The sequence below is a fragment of the Mirounga angustirostris genome, unplaced genomic scaffold (assembly GCF_029215605.1).
Source record: "Mirounga angustirostris isolate CCGP_5_RB_7025 unplaced genomic scaffold, mMirAng1.0.hap1 SCAF_12, whole genome shotgun sequence".
In the NCBI taxonomy this organism is placed as follows: Eukaryota; Metazoa; Chordata; class Mammalia; order Carnivora; family Phocidae; genus Mirounga; species Mirounga angustirostris.
The window spans coordinates 27640491-27655629 of record NW_026991720.1 but is presented as its reverse complement, the minus strand read 5'-3'; the positions used below and the strand labels follow the sequence as shown (position 1 = coordinate 27655629).

General features: G+C 35.1%; 1 protein-coding gene across 1 annotated transcript in view; it reads right to left on the bottom strand.

Annotated features, from left to right (window-relative positions):
• The window catches only part of SLC13A1 (solute carrier family 13 member 1), a 124023-nt gene that overhangs the window by 49708 nt on the left and 59176 nt on the right, over nucleotides 1-15139 (bottom strand). Inside the window, 1 exon segment of the mRNA XM_064575630.1 lies at nucleotides 3073-3224. Coding sequence (XP_064431700.1) covers nucleotides 3073-3224 — 152 coding nt within the window.

Sequence of the window (15139 nt, the reverse complement as noted above, 5' to 3'; positions counted from 1 at the left end):
ATGGGTATTAAGGAGGGCACGTACTGCACGGAGCACCGGGTGTTATACGAAAACAATGAATCACGGAACAGTACATCAAAAACTAATGATGTAATGTAAGGTGACTAACATGACACAATAAAATAAAATAAAATTAAAAAAAAAAGAGTTCAATACATATCACCTTACTTCTCTCCTACATGTCAAAAACCAAACGTTATTTTGTTTAAAAAATTTTAATGATTTTCACATATGTATATTTTGTCTAGAAAACCAGATAGAATCTCAAAGCTTCCTGGCAAGTTTTATTTTTTGCATTCTCCAAAAGAATTCAGAACAGTGCCGTGCACATCATTAGTCCTCCACAAATGTTTGACTGAGTGAATGGATGTTTGTTTTTATTTGCACCAAATAAAATTTAGCTTTCTCAGAATTCACTGTTCTTACATTCTTTGTGCAAAAAAGAGAACAAAAGACATTATATATACATATATATACACATATAAATATATTTATATCTATACATGATAGATAGGTGGATAGATGGATAAACAAAGGCTTTGAAATGTGTTATCCATTCTCTTCTTCCCATTGTTTGTTTGTAAGATAGCACCTTTCTCTAGATGTCAATGGTGCGAAATCATTGATTCTTAGGATTCATACACCCATGGAGCTGGGCAAGATCCAAAATGAAATTATACAAAGTGACTGTTGATACTACTTTAGAAAAGATGGCAAGCAGTGTCAAGAGGAAGAGGTGGCATTATTGTAGAATATTTGAAAATAAAGAGCAATTTCTCTCCAGGTCCAAACATCTGGACAAAGAATATATAAATCTTTTTTTCCCCCTGTAGTTTTAAGTTTTTGGCACTTTTTCCAATGAAATTGAATGCATTTCATTCCATGGTTGCTTTGAGATGCTGTTGTATTTTTAGGGCCAATATTTAAGAAAAAGTGAGTTAAATATCTGGCTTGTTTAATAACATCAATTATATTTTTTTCACGTAAGGTTGTTTTCCCCCTCTATTCTAGTATTTTCTATCAAGAAGGGATACTTTGAGTTTCTTTCTGTTTGTGCATAGTAAAAGCAAATGTTTCCTAATGTTAAAGCAAACCTTTGAAGAAAAGACTTTACCAAATTTCAAAGTACATGTTAAGCATTTTCTAAATTTAAAGAATATTTGGCCAATTTCCTATGATAGGAGAATTAGAAGAAAGGATAATTAGGGAAAATAGTTACTAAAACACTTTGCTTAAAGTGCTACAATGCTCCCAATCTGTCACTGCAAATGGATTACTGCATCCAAAGAGTCAAGGGAACAGTTAAATTAAAGAAAGAAATTTTGGTTGATACATTGTACGAGACTGCAGACTAAGGACAAACTCAGTAAGGATTACTTTAACAACATCAACCTCATGGGAATGGTGGAAACCAGGAGTCCTCTAACACCAAGAATAAAACAATAAAATTTTGGTATAAATTTTAGAAAAAGATTTACCGAGAAGACCAAAATGTGGAGTCTCTTTCCTTGGGGAATTCATGAAAAAGGATAGGAGTCTAGCTTTTAAAGAGGTCAGGTACATTTCCTGTCTTGAATTAGGAGATACATTGGATACATCCTTTCTGACACAGTGAATTTCAGAAATCTCCCACTTATAAACCAGATGCCTTTTTAAAAAAAGATTTTATTTATTTATATGACAAGACACAGCGAGAGAGGGAACACAAGCAGGGGGAGTGGGAGAGGGAGAAGCAGGCTTCTGGCTGAGCAGGGAGCCCGACGTGGCGGGGTGGGGGGAGGCTCCATCCCAGGACCGTGGGATCATGACCTGAGCCGAAGGCAGAAACTTAACTACTGAGCCACCCAGGTGCCCCCAGATGCCTTTTTAAGGTTCCTTTCTAAGTTGACTGTTGGAGAATACAGGATTGACGTGTAATCATAGAAATAATCAATAAACATGGCGGTCTGTGTTAGATTGTCCTAAACCTCTATACCACTCACTGTTCTTTGCACACAGTTCTTGTTCTTTTTAGAATGGAGTGTGACATTTTTTGAGTGAGACATTTCTTGAAAAAGCTATGCATGCATAACATTTTGCAAATAATTTCAGAAAGTTCATAAAATCTGTGAATCTGCTTTGAAGAATGTAGTTTTCCTGATTCTGAGCCCTAATTTTTCTGTGAAAAGACGTAAATCCTGTTCCAGGGCATCCTTAATGCTGCCCACACTGCTGGAACTCCGACAATGATCTGTCCTACTAGTACTTGAAAATACATCTCAGGTGTAGAATCAGTTTGAGCCCTCACGTAAAAACATGGGCTTTCAAACTATTGTTTCAATAGTTCTTACAAGAGCTCTCATAAATAGTGTCAAATATTTTTACATAGTTTACTTCATTTAATTCTCACAATAATCATCTGAACTGTGATTATTTTAGATATGAAAAATTTAAGTCTTGGGAGAGTAATGTACTTTTTATTGTTCAAATTCACAAAATTGTGGAATTTTTAACCCAAGTTATCTGACTCTACCCACAGATTCCCCATGTTCTCCAATGGATTAACATCACAGTTGCAAACTTATATTTAGAGTCATGTATCTTTCTTAGAATACTTTATTACTGCCATTTCTTGCAATTGCCCAATCCTTCAAATCTTTTTGAATTCTAGGCAGACTTCTGTAATTAGCACCTTTGTGCACCACTCATCTTTTAAGTTCAAATGCTAGTTCCCAAACCCCACATAGATTTTCCTATGCAAGTAATCCCTATTCACTTCAGTTAACTATCGTTTGCAGTATTATTTGTAATGAGATATGTTTTCCCCATTTGATCAGAATGGTCAGCCAGGAGTTACCTCTTCTGAGCTGACTTGGGGAATCTTTCGGCACCTGTTAATTCACTATGTCCTCCATATTTAACTCCTAGTAGAAGGGAAGGTCTCTAGACCTATAGATGTCCTGATGAAAAACAAAAGAGAATTAGCTCAGTATAGCAATTTCCATTCCTGAATTTTCTGAATCAGTTAAGAATAACCCTTGTAAGTCACGTGCTGCCTATTTATTAAATCAACAATCCAATAACTTTACTTACATATTGAAATGCTCAGAGAAGATCAAGTTGGTAGAAGTGCCGGTGATGGTTGTCAGTCCACCAATGGTAGAAGAGTAAGCAATACACAAGCACATAAGTTTACACATCATGTGGTCCCTCTCTGTTCGATACTTGGTTCCTGTGCCTGAGTTCTGTTCAACAAGAAAAAAGTTTACACATCATGTGGTCCTTTGCTTGATATTTGGCTTCCGTGCCACCAACATTTAATCATTTTCAAGTCATCTTTACAAAAGGAAAAAAGGCGGCCTTATTTACCTTCTTCTCAATTAAACTACTGCCCTACCTCACTGCCATTTTCACAGCCAAACTACTCAAAAGAGTTGTCTACATTCACTGACTCCATTCCTTTAACCACTCCAACCTGACTTCTGTCCCTTCACTCCACCCCAACGGCACTTGCTATGATTATCAATAACCTGTGTATTACTAAACCCCAACCCAAGATACTTTTTAGTCTCAGTTTTGTAGACCTCTTGACAGTACCCAAAAGAGTTAATCACTTGTTCCTGCTGGAAAACTCTTCTTGGGGCTTCTGTGATATCTCATTCTTGTAGTTTTTCTCCTACATCTCTGCTTGTTTCTCTATCTCCCTTGCCAATTCATTTTCCTTTATCCTTCCTTAAAACTGGAATTTCTTGGGCGCCTGGGTGGCTCAGTTGGTTAAGCGACTGCCTTCGGCTCAGGTCATGATCCTGGAGTCCCAGGATCGAGTCCCGCATCAGGCTCCCTGCTCAGCGAGGAGCCTGCTTCTCCCTCTGACCCTCCCCCCTCTCATGTGCTCTCTCTCTCTGTCTCTCTCTCTCAAATAAATAAATAAAATCTTTTAAAAAAAAAAAACAAAAAAAACTGGAATTTCTTGAAACTTTGTCATGGGCACCTGTCTCTTTTCACCGTAACATTTATCCTTAGGAAATCTCATATATTTTCACTAATGAATAGAGATACACCATATCACCAATTCTGGTCTTCAGCCCAGATTTCTCCTTTTAGGCCTATATATCCAATTAGCTGTTTAACATAATTTGAATGTGTTAAGTGAAACTCCAGTCCCAAAATGTTCAAGACCAAACCCACTATTTCCTTCCTCAAATGTAATTCTTCTTCGGGATTACCTATATAAGCTAATAGCATTATTATCATTATAATTACAAACACTTACAGTGTGCTTAGTATATAATAAACACTGTTCTAAATTAAAATTAAACAGTTTAATCGATGTTATTCTTACAATACAGAGAGGTTAGCACTGTATTTATCACATTTTACACATGAAGACACGAGACAGAGTAAAGTTAAGGGACTTGCCCGAGGTCACAGAGTCTGGAAACGGCAGACTTGGATTTTGAAGGCATGTGGTCTTGCTTTAGAATTCATACACTCAGCCACTATACTATATTGCTTGTCCCCCCTGAAAACAGTCTCTTCCTTCCCACCAAACTGTGTCAATTTTATCTACTTAAACATGTCTGGACTCTTCCGTGTTCGTCTCCATTACCTCTGGTTTGGGTTATTGTAATAGCCTCCTTATGGGTCTCCATGTATCAATTCTTGCCTGTTTCAGACCTTTCTACACATTGCAGCCTTTAAAAGAATACAGATATATTTTAAAAATATACAAATAGAAGAATCGCCCTGTTTCATACAGATAGGCATGCTGCCTGTGATATATGCACTGAGAGATCTTTTTGAGAAATCATGGGAAGGCCAATTATTCTAAAAACACACAATTCTCCCAGACTCATTGGAAATCATCATGGATGTGGGAATGACTTAGCATGGTAGGGTCAGGTGCATTGGATTGTAATTTGCCTTTTACTTTTTTTTTTAAGAGATAAAGTTGTTTTTTCCTTTTTTTTTTTAAAGATTTTGTTTATTTATTTGTCAGAGAGAGAGAGCGCGCGAGAGCACAAGCAGGGGGAGCGGCAGGCAGAGGGAGAGGGAGAAGCAGGCTTCCCACCAAGCAGGGAGCCCGATGCGGGGTTCCATCCCAGGACCCTGGGATCATGACCTGAGCCGAAGGCAGACGCTTAATGACTGAGCCACCCAGGCACCCTGCTTTTTACTTTCTAATTAATTCAAAAGTTAGCCCCCTGGGCTATCTACTCTTCACCAAAAATAATTTATAAATGTCTCCTTTGTCTAATATTTCAATGTTTCATATTTTCCATGATAATGGTTTCCACTGAAAACTTGAAAAACAAATGGTATGTAAATAAAATAGCAAAATAAGTTTAAAATTTCTTATAGTAGTGTAAAGTTGCAACTGAAATTTAGGGCTAAAATATTAACTATTTTAAAATAGAAAAGACCAAACAGAAACCAGAAAGTGATATATAATTTGGATATTAATTAGAATGGAATACTAATATTGGGATAGAATAATTAATGGGATATTAATAAGAATGGAAACTTAAAGATGTAGTGTTTACACAGTTCTCATTGCCACATTAAAACCTTCTTAACTGCAAATATATGCATATATAGATGTATATATGTGTATATAAAACATAATGATTAAAATGCATGGGTAGATACAAAATTTAAAAATCAAAATAGGAAAGTACTAATAGATTTGCCATGCTTTACCCTTTATGGATTTCCCATACTTTTTCCTATGTATAAACCTTTAAAACATTCATTAGGTGAAATATCACAGACAATTTTAGAAACGCATTAAAAATTCAAAGTAAATTTAAATTCTGCAGTAAATTATAATGCTAATATAATACATGTTAAGGGTTAAATGCAGGTGTTGGGAGATGGGATGGGGTACAACACTTGTGTTATCTAGCCAGTAAACATGAACCCCTCGCAGTCAGCTCTATTGTTTTGTTTGCTTAGGGCATGTGATTGCCGGGCTGATTGAAGAGATGGTGTGGTAGTAAGGGGTAAAGATGGAAGACCAGAGAGACAGTAGTGAAGGTCAATGGGCAGAAAAATAGAGCTCTTAAGAAAGGCTGAGATGAACCATTAATTGAGCCAACTATTAGTACAGAAACTACAAAAATAAAGGAAGGGAGGATCCTCAGCAGATTAGCCTTTTGCCTAAGACAGTGGTTTCAACCTGAGACCAAGGGATTTGACCCTGGTCCAAAAGGAATTTGGAATAGAAAGCTATGAGCATGTGTTTGCAGATATCAGGACAACAAAGTAAGCACTACATTTCTCATAGGTGGAGGAGGAATTTGGTGTGTGTGTGTGGTGCACTTTCTCCTAAGAGTTTAGGAGAGAAAAAAAGATTCCTATGCAAAGAAGGGAGGAAAAGCAAAGCATCTGAGGGGTGAAGCTGGAGACAGTCGGGGATGACACGGCCAGAGGGAACGTCCCATGCTGAGGTGACTGAAGGACACTGCCATGGACACATTGAATGGGAAAGTGCTTGTTTTATAATGTTTCACGATGGGGGACTTATGTGAAATTAAATACACAGAATGATGAAATTTTTATAATAAAAATATATCCACATACATATAGTACCCAGGAATAGACTAAAATGAAATATGTCAAAATATTAACAATATTAACAATGGGATTGGGGCTATCTTTTGTCCTCTTGATACTTTTTGTAACTTCCACAATCATAAAAAGGTTTTTCCAATATATAAAAGAATTGTGGACTCTTAGTGCAGGCAAGTATTTAGAAATTAATGTGGAACAAAGACCTCATTTTTCAGGAGACCAAAATGAGTCTCAAATGTGACCTAGCTGGTCACTGTAGAGCTGAAACCAGAATCCATGTATCTGAGTTTCCAGTCAGTGGTTACCTTTGTACCATTTTACCTTCCAGAACACTTTTTATTTATGTGTTTTTAAGCCTACATCTAAGACTTTACACTTGATTACATTTCATATTGCTTTTAACACAGCAATTATAACCTATTGTTTTTATTCAATCCCAATTCTATGCTTGTTATTTCACACAAATACATGACATCTAAGACCTTGTGGATATGCCTTCCACAAATTCTTCCAAGCGACTGATGAATTTTGTCTAGGACGTGATCAAATGCAGAATCCCATGACATCATCACACTGGTGGTGCTCAAGGGATTTCAGAACAGAAATCTTGCAGGTCCAGATATAACTCACTATCGCCACCTGGTGGCTGTGACTGCAGATTCCAGGGGCATATTGAACATTTGCAATCTTGGTTACTAAAAATGCATACATGAACCAGCATGAGCTAAACCAGTGGTCTCCAATTATGTACAAAATAATTCACTGGGGTGAGAGTGGTATGAAAATGTTAGGGTTTCTATTTATATTTAAATAATTATGCAAGGCTAATTGTACAAAATATTAGTTCTGGCTAATCATTTTCTGCTTGCCTAAGGCAGCCAGTTTAAAATCTTTTAGCTCTTTTTGGATACTTATTTGCATAAGATCAATATATGACATCATATATTGATTTCTCATTTGTAGGCATTATAATTAAATTTCTACTATGTTAGATGATGAGAATTAGGCTTTCTTTCATAGACTTGACCACTGAACACACTCAGGACTTTCCATGTCCCGATCATCCTCCCATTATGGCTACATGATAATTTTACTTAGAGAAGAGTTCAACATTCAGAATGTTGTCTAGAGTTGAGATCCATGAACATCTGAGGAATATGATCTATACTACTTTTCCTGTTTGGACTCCTTCTCTACCCCTCCTTGCTTACTTAGTTTCCCAAGTTTTGCTTAATTTTCTAAATAACCACTAAATGGCTCCAAACTATTCTGTGGTTGTTTAAATCTTCTCTCAGAACAATCAAATGATAAGATACTTAATCTACATCAAATATTCTACCAACTTCACAATCTTAGAGCACCTCTTCCAAGGCCTTCCTGACTTGTCTTAACTCTAGTCATTTTTCTCTCTAGACCCACAAAGATCTACCTTGACTTTAGTCTATCTTCTCACTTCACTGATAGTTTGACTGGATATTGATTTCAAGATTGAAAATAAATGTTATGCAGAATGTTGAAGGCATTTTTTTTCCAATTGTTTGAGTTTCCAGTGTTGCTGTAGAGAAGTCTTCAGCTATTCTTACTTTTTATCCTTTTTAATGAATCAGTTTTTCCCATTTTCTGAAAACTTTTAGGATTTTCTCTTTCCTCATAATATTCTGAACTATCAATAACCTTCTCAATGTGTGTTTCATCTCTTGGCTGGCACCCAGTGGGATTATATTCTTCCACTATGGAAATTTTCTTCAATTTTTGATGTAGTCTCCTCAGTTTTCTCCACTCTTTTTCTGGAATTTCCTATTATTCTCTTATTTTGTTTCTTCCCATTTTTTCTAAATTTCTCATTTATGATATATTCTTATATCTTTTTATTACATTTTACATATTTATTTTATATTTTATTTACATTCATATTGTAGTTTTTGTCTTCTTGTTCCTCCTTTAAAGAAAACCATTCAAGGATAAATTCCTAGAGACATACATTGTACCAATTCTGAATCATGATGAAATAGAAAATGTGAACACATTACTAGTAAAGAGACTGAATCAGTAATCCAAAATCTCTCAACAAAAAAAAATCCAGGACTAGATGGCTTCATTGGTGAATTCTAGCAAATATTCAAAGAATAATTAATACCAATCTTTCTCAAACTTCCAAAAAATAGAAGAGGAGAGACTCCTCCAAACTCATTTTATGAGGCCAGTGTAGTTACCCTAATATCAAGACCATTCAAGGACATTACAAAAAAATAATTACACATTACTATCCCTGATGAATATAGATGCAAAACTCCTCAACAAAATTGTAGCAAACCAAATTCGAGAATACCCCATTAAAAGGATCATACATCATTATTAAGTGAAATTTATTCCAGAGTTTCAAGGATGATTCAACATCTGCAGATTGTTGATGTGATACACCTCATTAACAAAATGAAGTAAAAAATAATATGATTATAGGAATAAATGTAGAAAAAGTGCTTAACAAAATTCAACATCCATTTATGATAAAGTGGGTACAGAGGAAATATACCTCAACATAAAAAAGGCCATATATGACAAGCCCATGGCTAACATCATACTCAATCGTGAAAAGCTTAAAGTCTTTCTCCCAAGATCAGGAATAAAACAAGGATGCCCACTCTCACCACTTCTATTGAACACAGTATTGGAAGTCCTAGCTAGAACAATTAGGCAAGAAAAAAAAAAAAAGGCATCCAAATTGGAAAAGAAGAAGTAAAACTGTCACTATTTGTAGATGAAATGGTATTATATATAGAAAACCCTAAAGACTTCATCAGAAAACTGTTAGAACTAATAAAAAAAATTCAGTAATGTTGCAGGATACAAAATCCATATGCAAAAATCTTTTGCATTTCTATACACTAAAATGTCAGAAAAGAGAAACAAAGAAAACTACCTCATTTATAATTGCACCAAAAAAAAAAATCTAGAAATAAATTTAACCAAGGATGTGAAAGACCTATATATTGAAAACTGTAAGACATTAATGAAAGAAATTGAAGAAGATACAAATAGATGGAAAGATATTCCATGCTTGTGAATTAGAAGAATCAATACTGTTAAAATTGATATTACTCAAAAGCAATCTATAGTACCCAAACTACCCAAAGCAATCTACAGATATGATGCAAATTCAATATCAAAATTTCAATGGCATTTTTCACAAAAATAGAGCAAACAATCCTAAAATTTGTATGGAACCACAAAAAAAAAAAAAAACAAAAAACAAAACCAACTCTGAATAGCCAAAGCAATCTTGAGAAAGAACAAGGTTGAGGCATCATGCTGCCTGATTTAAAACTGTATTAAAAATCTACCGGAATTAAAATAGTATGCCATTTGCATAAAAATAGACACATAGATCAATGGGACAGAATAGAGAGCCCCAAAACAAACCCCCATAGATATAGTCAATTAATTTATGGCAAAGGAACCAATAGTATACAATGGAAAAAGGACAGCTTCTTCAATAAATGGTATTGGAAAAACTGGCCACCCACATGCAAAACAATGAAGTTTTACCACAATCTTACAGCATACACAAAAATTAACTCAAAATGGGTTAAAAACTTGAACATATCACATGAAACCATGAAACTCCTAGAAGAAAACATAGATGGTTAGTCCTTTGACATAGGTCTTGCTGATGATTTTTTGAATCTGACACCAAAAGCAAAAGCAACAAAAGCAAAAATAAACAAGTGGGGCCACATCATATTAAAAAGCTTCTGCACAGCAAAGGAAACCATCAACAAAATGAAAAGACAACCTACTAAATGAGAGAAAATATTTTCAAATCATATTTCTGATAAAAGGCTAATATCCAAAAATATATAAAGAACTCAAACAGCTCCATAGCAAAAAACCCAAACAATTTAATTTAAAAATGGGCAGAAGGTCTGAACAGACTTTTTCCCAAAGAAGACATATAAATGGCAAGCAGGCACATGAAAAGATGCTCAACATCATTAATCATCAGGGAAATACAAATTAAAACCACAATGAGCTATCACCTCATACCTCTTAGTATAACTATTATCAAAAGGACAAGAAATAATAAATGTTGGTGAGGATGTGGAAAAAAGGGAACCCTTGTGCACTGTTGGTGGGAATGTAAATTGGTGTAGCCACAATGGAAAACAGTATGGAAGTTCCTCAAAAAAATTAAAATAGAACTGCAATGTAAAGTAGCAATTCTATATTGGGGTATTTATCAAAAGAAAATGAAATCACTAACTCAAAAAGAAATATGCATGCTTATGTTCACTGCAACATTATTTACAATAGCAATGATATTGAAACTACCTTAGTGTCCATTGATGGATAAATGGATAAAGAAATTGTGGTATATGGACACAGTGGAATATTACTCACCCATAATAAATGAATAAAATCTTGCCATTTGTGACAAAACAGATAGAACTCAAGGGCATTGTGCTAGGTGAAATAAGTCAGAGAAAGACAAATATTATATGATCTCTTTTACAAGTGGAATCTTAAAAAAAAAAAAACCCACAAATACAAAAAAAAAAAAAAAAAAGAACAAGCTCATAGATGCAGAGAACAGATTGGTAGTTGCCAGAGGTAGGGGGTTAGGGAGTCAGATAAATAGGTAAAGTGGGTATAAATTTACTAAAAAATAAAAATTAAAGAAAGGAAGTGCAAGACAGCATATATCGTATGCTACATTTGTAAATAAGAAACAAAAATAAAACAATAAACATATCTATGTTGTGGGAAAAAAGGATACCATTCATATTCCATGAATGCAATTCCTTTGTTTGCTTCTCTGACTATATTAATGATAGTTTATTTTCTTGTGTTTTCTTCTTTTTGCATAGTCTCTGTTTCCTGCAACTTTCTGCTCCCTTTTTGTTTCTTTGGAACTCTCTTTCATGCCCGAGGTTATCTTCAGATATCTAGAACTTTCTCGTGTTTGTTCATATTTAAGACAGTGAAAAGCTGTTTGGAAGCTCTGTACATGTGCTTTGGGAGTTGTTGTTGACTGTGGGCTTCACTGCAGTATTATCTGAGTGGGCCTCTTCTTTTTCTGAGAAAACCCAATAGTATACATTTTCACCTTTTCTTTGTGTTGATTACATTCTCCAGGGAAGGCCCTCCTGGTCTCCTGCCTGCTGACACCTGGAGGGTAGAGGCCTGGCTCCTGGGACCAGTTGAGTAAAAGGGAAGGTTCTCACCATCCAGAGATAAACTGCCTCACAAACGCCCCTATTTTCATTGTGAAACCTTTCTGTGACCTGAATTGTGTCTGGTTCTCCTAACCCTCTGCTTTACCAGTCTAAAGATGATACTTCTGTTTGGTGGAGAAGCAGCAGCTGCCTCTATGTAGAGTTGAGGAAAAATTTGGGATTTCAACTCTTTTCATAAGCAATTTCTTACTTACTCCCTGATTTTCAATATTTTAAAAAACTTTGAAGGCTGCTGCTATGTAACCTGCATTGTTTATTGTCTTTCTTCACTGTTGATTTAGGATTCCACTTTTATGAGATAACTGAGTCATTTCCTACCTACCCTTTTACTTTCCAGCTTCCAAAATGATTTTGCTGTCATCTCTTCTCCTGACATTTATATAATTTTGTCTTATGACTTAAAAGGTCTATTTGTTCTTGTTTTGGTGGAGATTTAGGACAGAGTGAAGGTAAATGGGCTTATTCAATCTGGCATTTTATTAGAAGATGCAATATTTCTCTTTTTACATTAAAAGATAAATAAATGAATCTTAACTAATAATTATTGCACAGATTGACCTTGATCCCTTCATGGTCCATACATTGGTGGATGATCTAGGTGAAAGATGGTGGGGGAGAGTAAAATCTCCATAGTGTGAGGAGGGAATGACAGTGGGGCCCTGTCTCCTTTGTTTGCTCTCAGCATATTGAGTTTACATGTGCTTGGTTAAGTGGATAACAGATTATGCTTTCTAGTTTTAATTAAAACAGCCCTTTCATGACATGCATGTGGCTTTAAATGATTTCTATAGGAAATTATTTATGTAAAGAAAGCCCACAATAAAGATAATACATAAGTGAACAGCAAGAAAATATGAGAGGAGATCCTTCTCCTACTCCTGATACAAACTCTTCATGAAGATCTGGTAAGGATCTGATCTGTTATAATCTGAACAACTCAGAGCAGTTGGTAACAAAATTGAAGTTATCAATAAGACTCCTGGAAATATGATTTATAGCCACTGTAGTTAATAATGAATTATGTTGCATATTGTGAATTAGAATATTTGCTTATGTAGTAATAGTATGATGAATAGAAAGATATTTAAAATTCAGCACTTAAGGCCTGAGGACTCTATAAAAATTCTATTTTTTCAGCAATATTGAAAATCATAATTAAATCCAAGATTTATTTTATAAAATGTTATTATCCTAAATGTTAAATATTTAGAAGTTTCCTTTGTAATTTATTTGTGAATAGCCAAAAATAAAAATATGTATGTATTGGAAAAAATCTTTTTCTTTCTATAGCAGTAAATATGACTGACATAATATATAAATAATATAGTTGATTTTTCTTTTCAGCCACATGACAAATCAGATTTCCTGTTAAATAAAATGCTATTTAAAATATTTAAAAAGAACATTAAAACTGTATCACAAAACAATACAAAAGTAAAGAATCTGCCTTGACCCTCAAAAAAGTGGAAGTGGGAATCTTAAGTGAGTGATGGGCAGCTTTTTGATCTGAGGATTTCATTTTTTTCTTTTGCAGAAAGAGCTGGGTATGGCAGATAATGCCTAAGGCCCATCCTCTATGGGAAATTATATAGGAAAACACTCAAAAAGCTGGGATCCTTTGCAAAAGTAGACAGCAAGGAACTATAATGCTGACTTAAGGGAAAACATAATGTAGCCTGGAACCTCCTAATCATGAGCACTTTTAGCCTAAATTGGTGTTACCTGTTTGTTAAAATAAAAACAATAATACAAAAACTCTTCCATGCAGCTGCAACTCAGGACTTAAGGAGTTCCCAGAGAAGTTTCAAGGAAAACTAGCATTTCAATACTTATAAAACTCAACACCCAAAAAACAAATAATTCAGTTTAAAAATGGGCAGAAGATGGGGCGCCTGGGTGGCTCAGTTGGTTAAGCAACTGCCTTCGGCTCAGGTCATGATCCTGGAGTCCTGGGATCGAGTCCCACATCGGGCTCCCTGCTCAGCAGAGAGTCTGCTTCTCCCTCTGACCCTCCCGCCTCTCATGCTCTCTCTATCTCATTCTCTCTCTCAAATAAATAAATAAATTTTTTTTAAAAATGGGCAGAAGACATGAATAGACATTTTCCAAAGAAGACATACAGATGGCTAACAGACACATGAAAAGATGATCAACATCACTCATCATCAGGGAAATACAAATCAAAACCACACTGAGATATCACACCTGTCAGAATGGCTAAAATTAACAGCACAGGAAACAACAGATGTTGGCAAGGATGAAGAGAGAGGGGGACCTTCTTACACTGTTCATGGGAGTGCAAACTGGTGCGGCCACTCTGGAAAACAGTATGGAGCTTCCTCAAAAAGTTAAAAATAGAACTACCCTAGGATCCAGCAGTTGCACTACTAGGTATTTATCCAAGGGATATAAAAATACTGATTCAAAGGGATACATGCATCCCAATGTTTATAGCAGAATTATCAACAATAGCCAAACTATTTTGAAAAGAGCCCAATGCTCAATGTCCATCAACTGATGAATGGATAAAGAAGATGTGATACACACACACACACACACACACACACAGGAATATTACTCAACCATAAAAAAGAATGAAATCTTGCCATTTGCAATAACATAGATTGAGCTAGAGAGTATTATGCTAAGCAATATAAGTCAGTCAAAGACAAATACCATATGATTTCACTTATATGTGGAACTTAAGAAATAAAGCAGATGAACATAGAGGGGAAAAAAAGAGAGGCAAACCAGAAAACAGACTCTTAACTATAGAAGACAAATTGAGGGTTACTGGAGGGAAGGTGGGTGCGGGGATGGGTTAAATAGGTGATGGGGATTAAGGAGAGCACTTGTGATGAGCACTGGGTGTTGTATGTAAGTGGTGAATCACTAAATTCTACACCTGAAACTAATATTACACTGTATGTTAACTGGAATTTAAATAAAAAATTGAAAAAGACAAAAAAAAAAGCACAAAACACCCCCCCAACACATACACACAAATAAGGCAACAAAAATGAGAACCAGCAGAAAACAAAACAGGCCAAAGAGATCTACAGGACTTCAGCCACTAGAGTTATTAGACATATAAGTAAATTAATTTATGATTAACAAAATTAACAGAAGAGATGGGAAATATAAGTAAAGAGAAAGAGACTATAAAAATCACCAAGGAAATCTTAAAGAGAGACAAACAGAACTTATAGAAATTAAAACCTAAATAACTGAATGTAGAAACTCAGTAAATGGGTTAAACAACAAAACAGACATAGCCAAAAGGAGAATTAATGAACTAGGAGATAGATCTGAAGGTATTCATAATGTAGTACAGCAAGATACAGAAGGAAGAT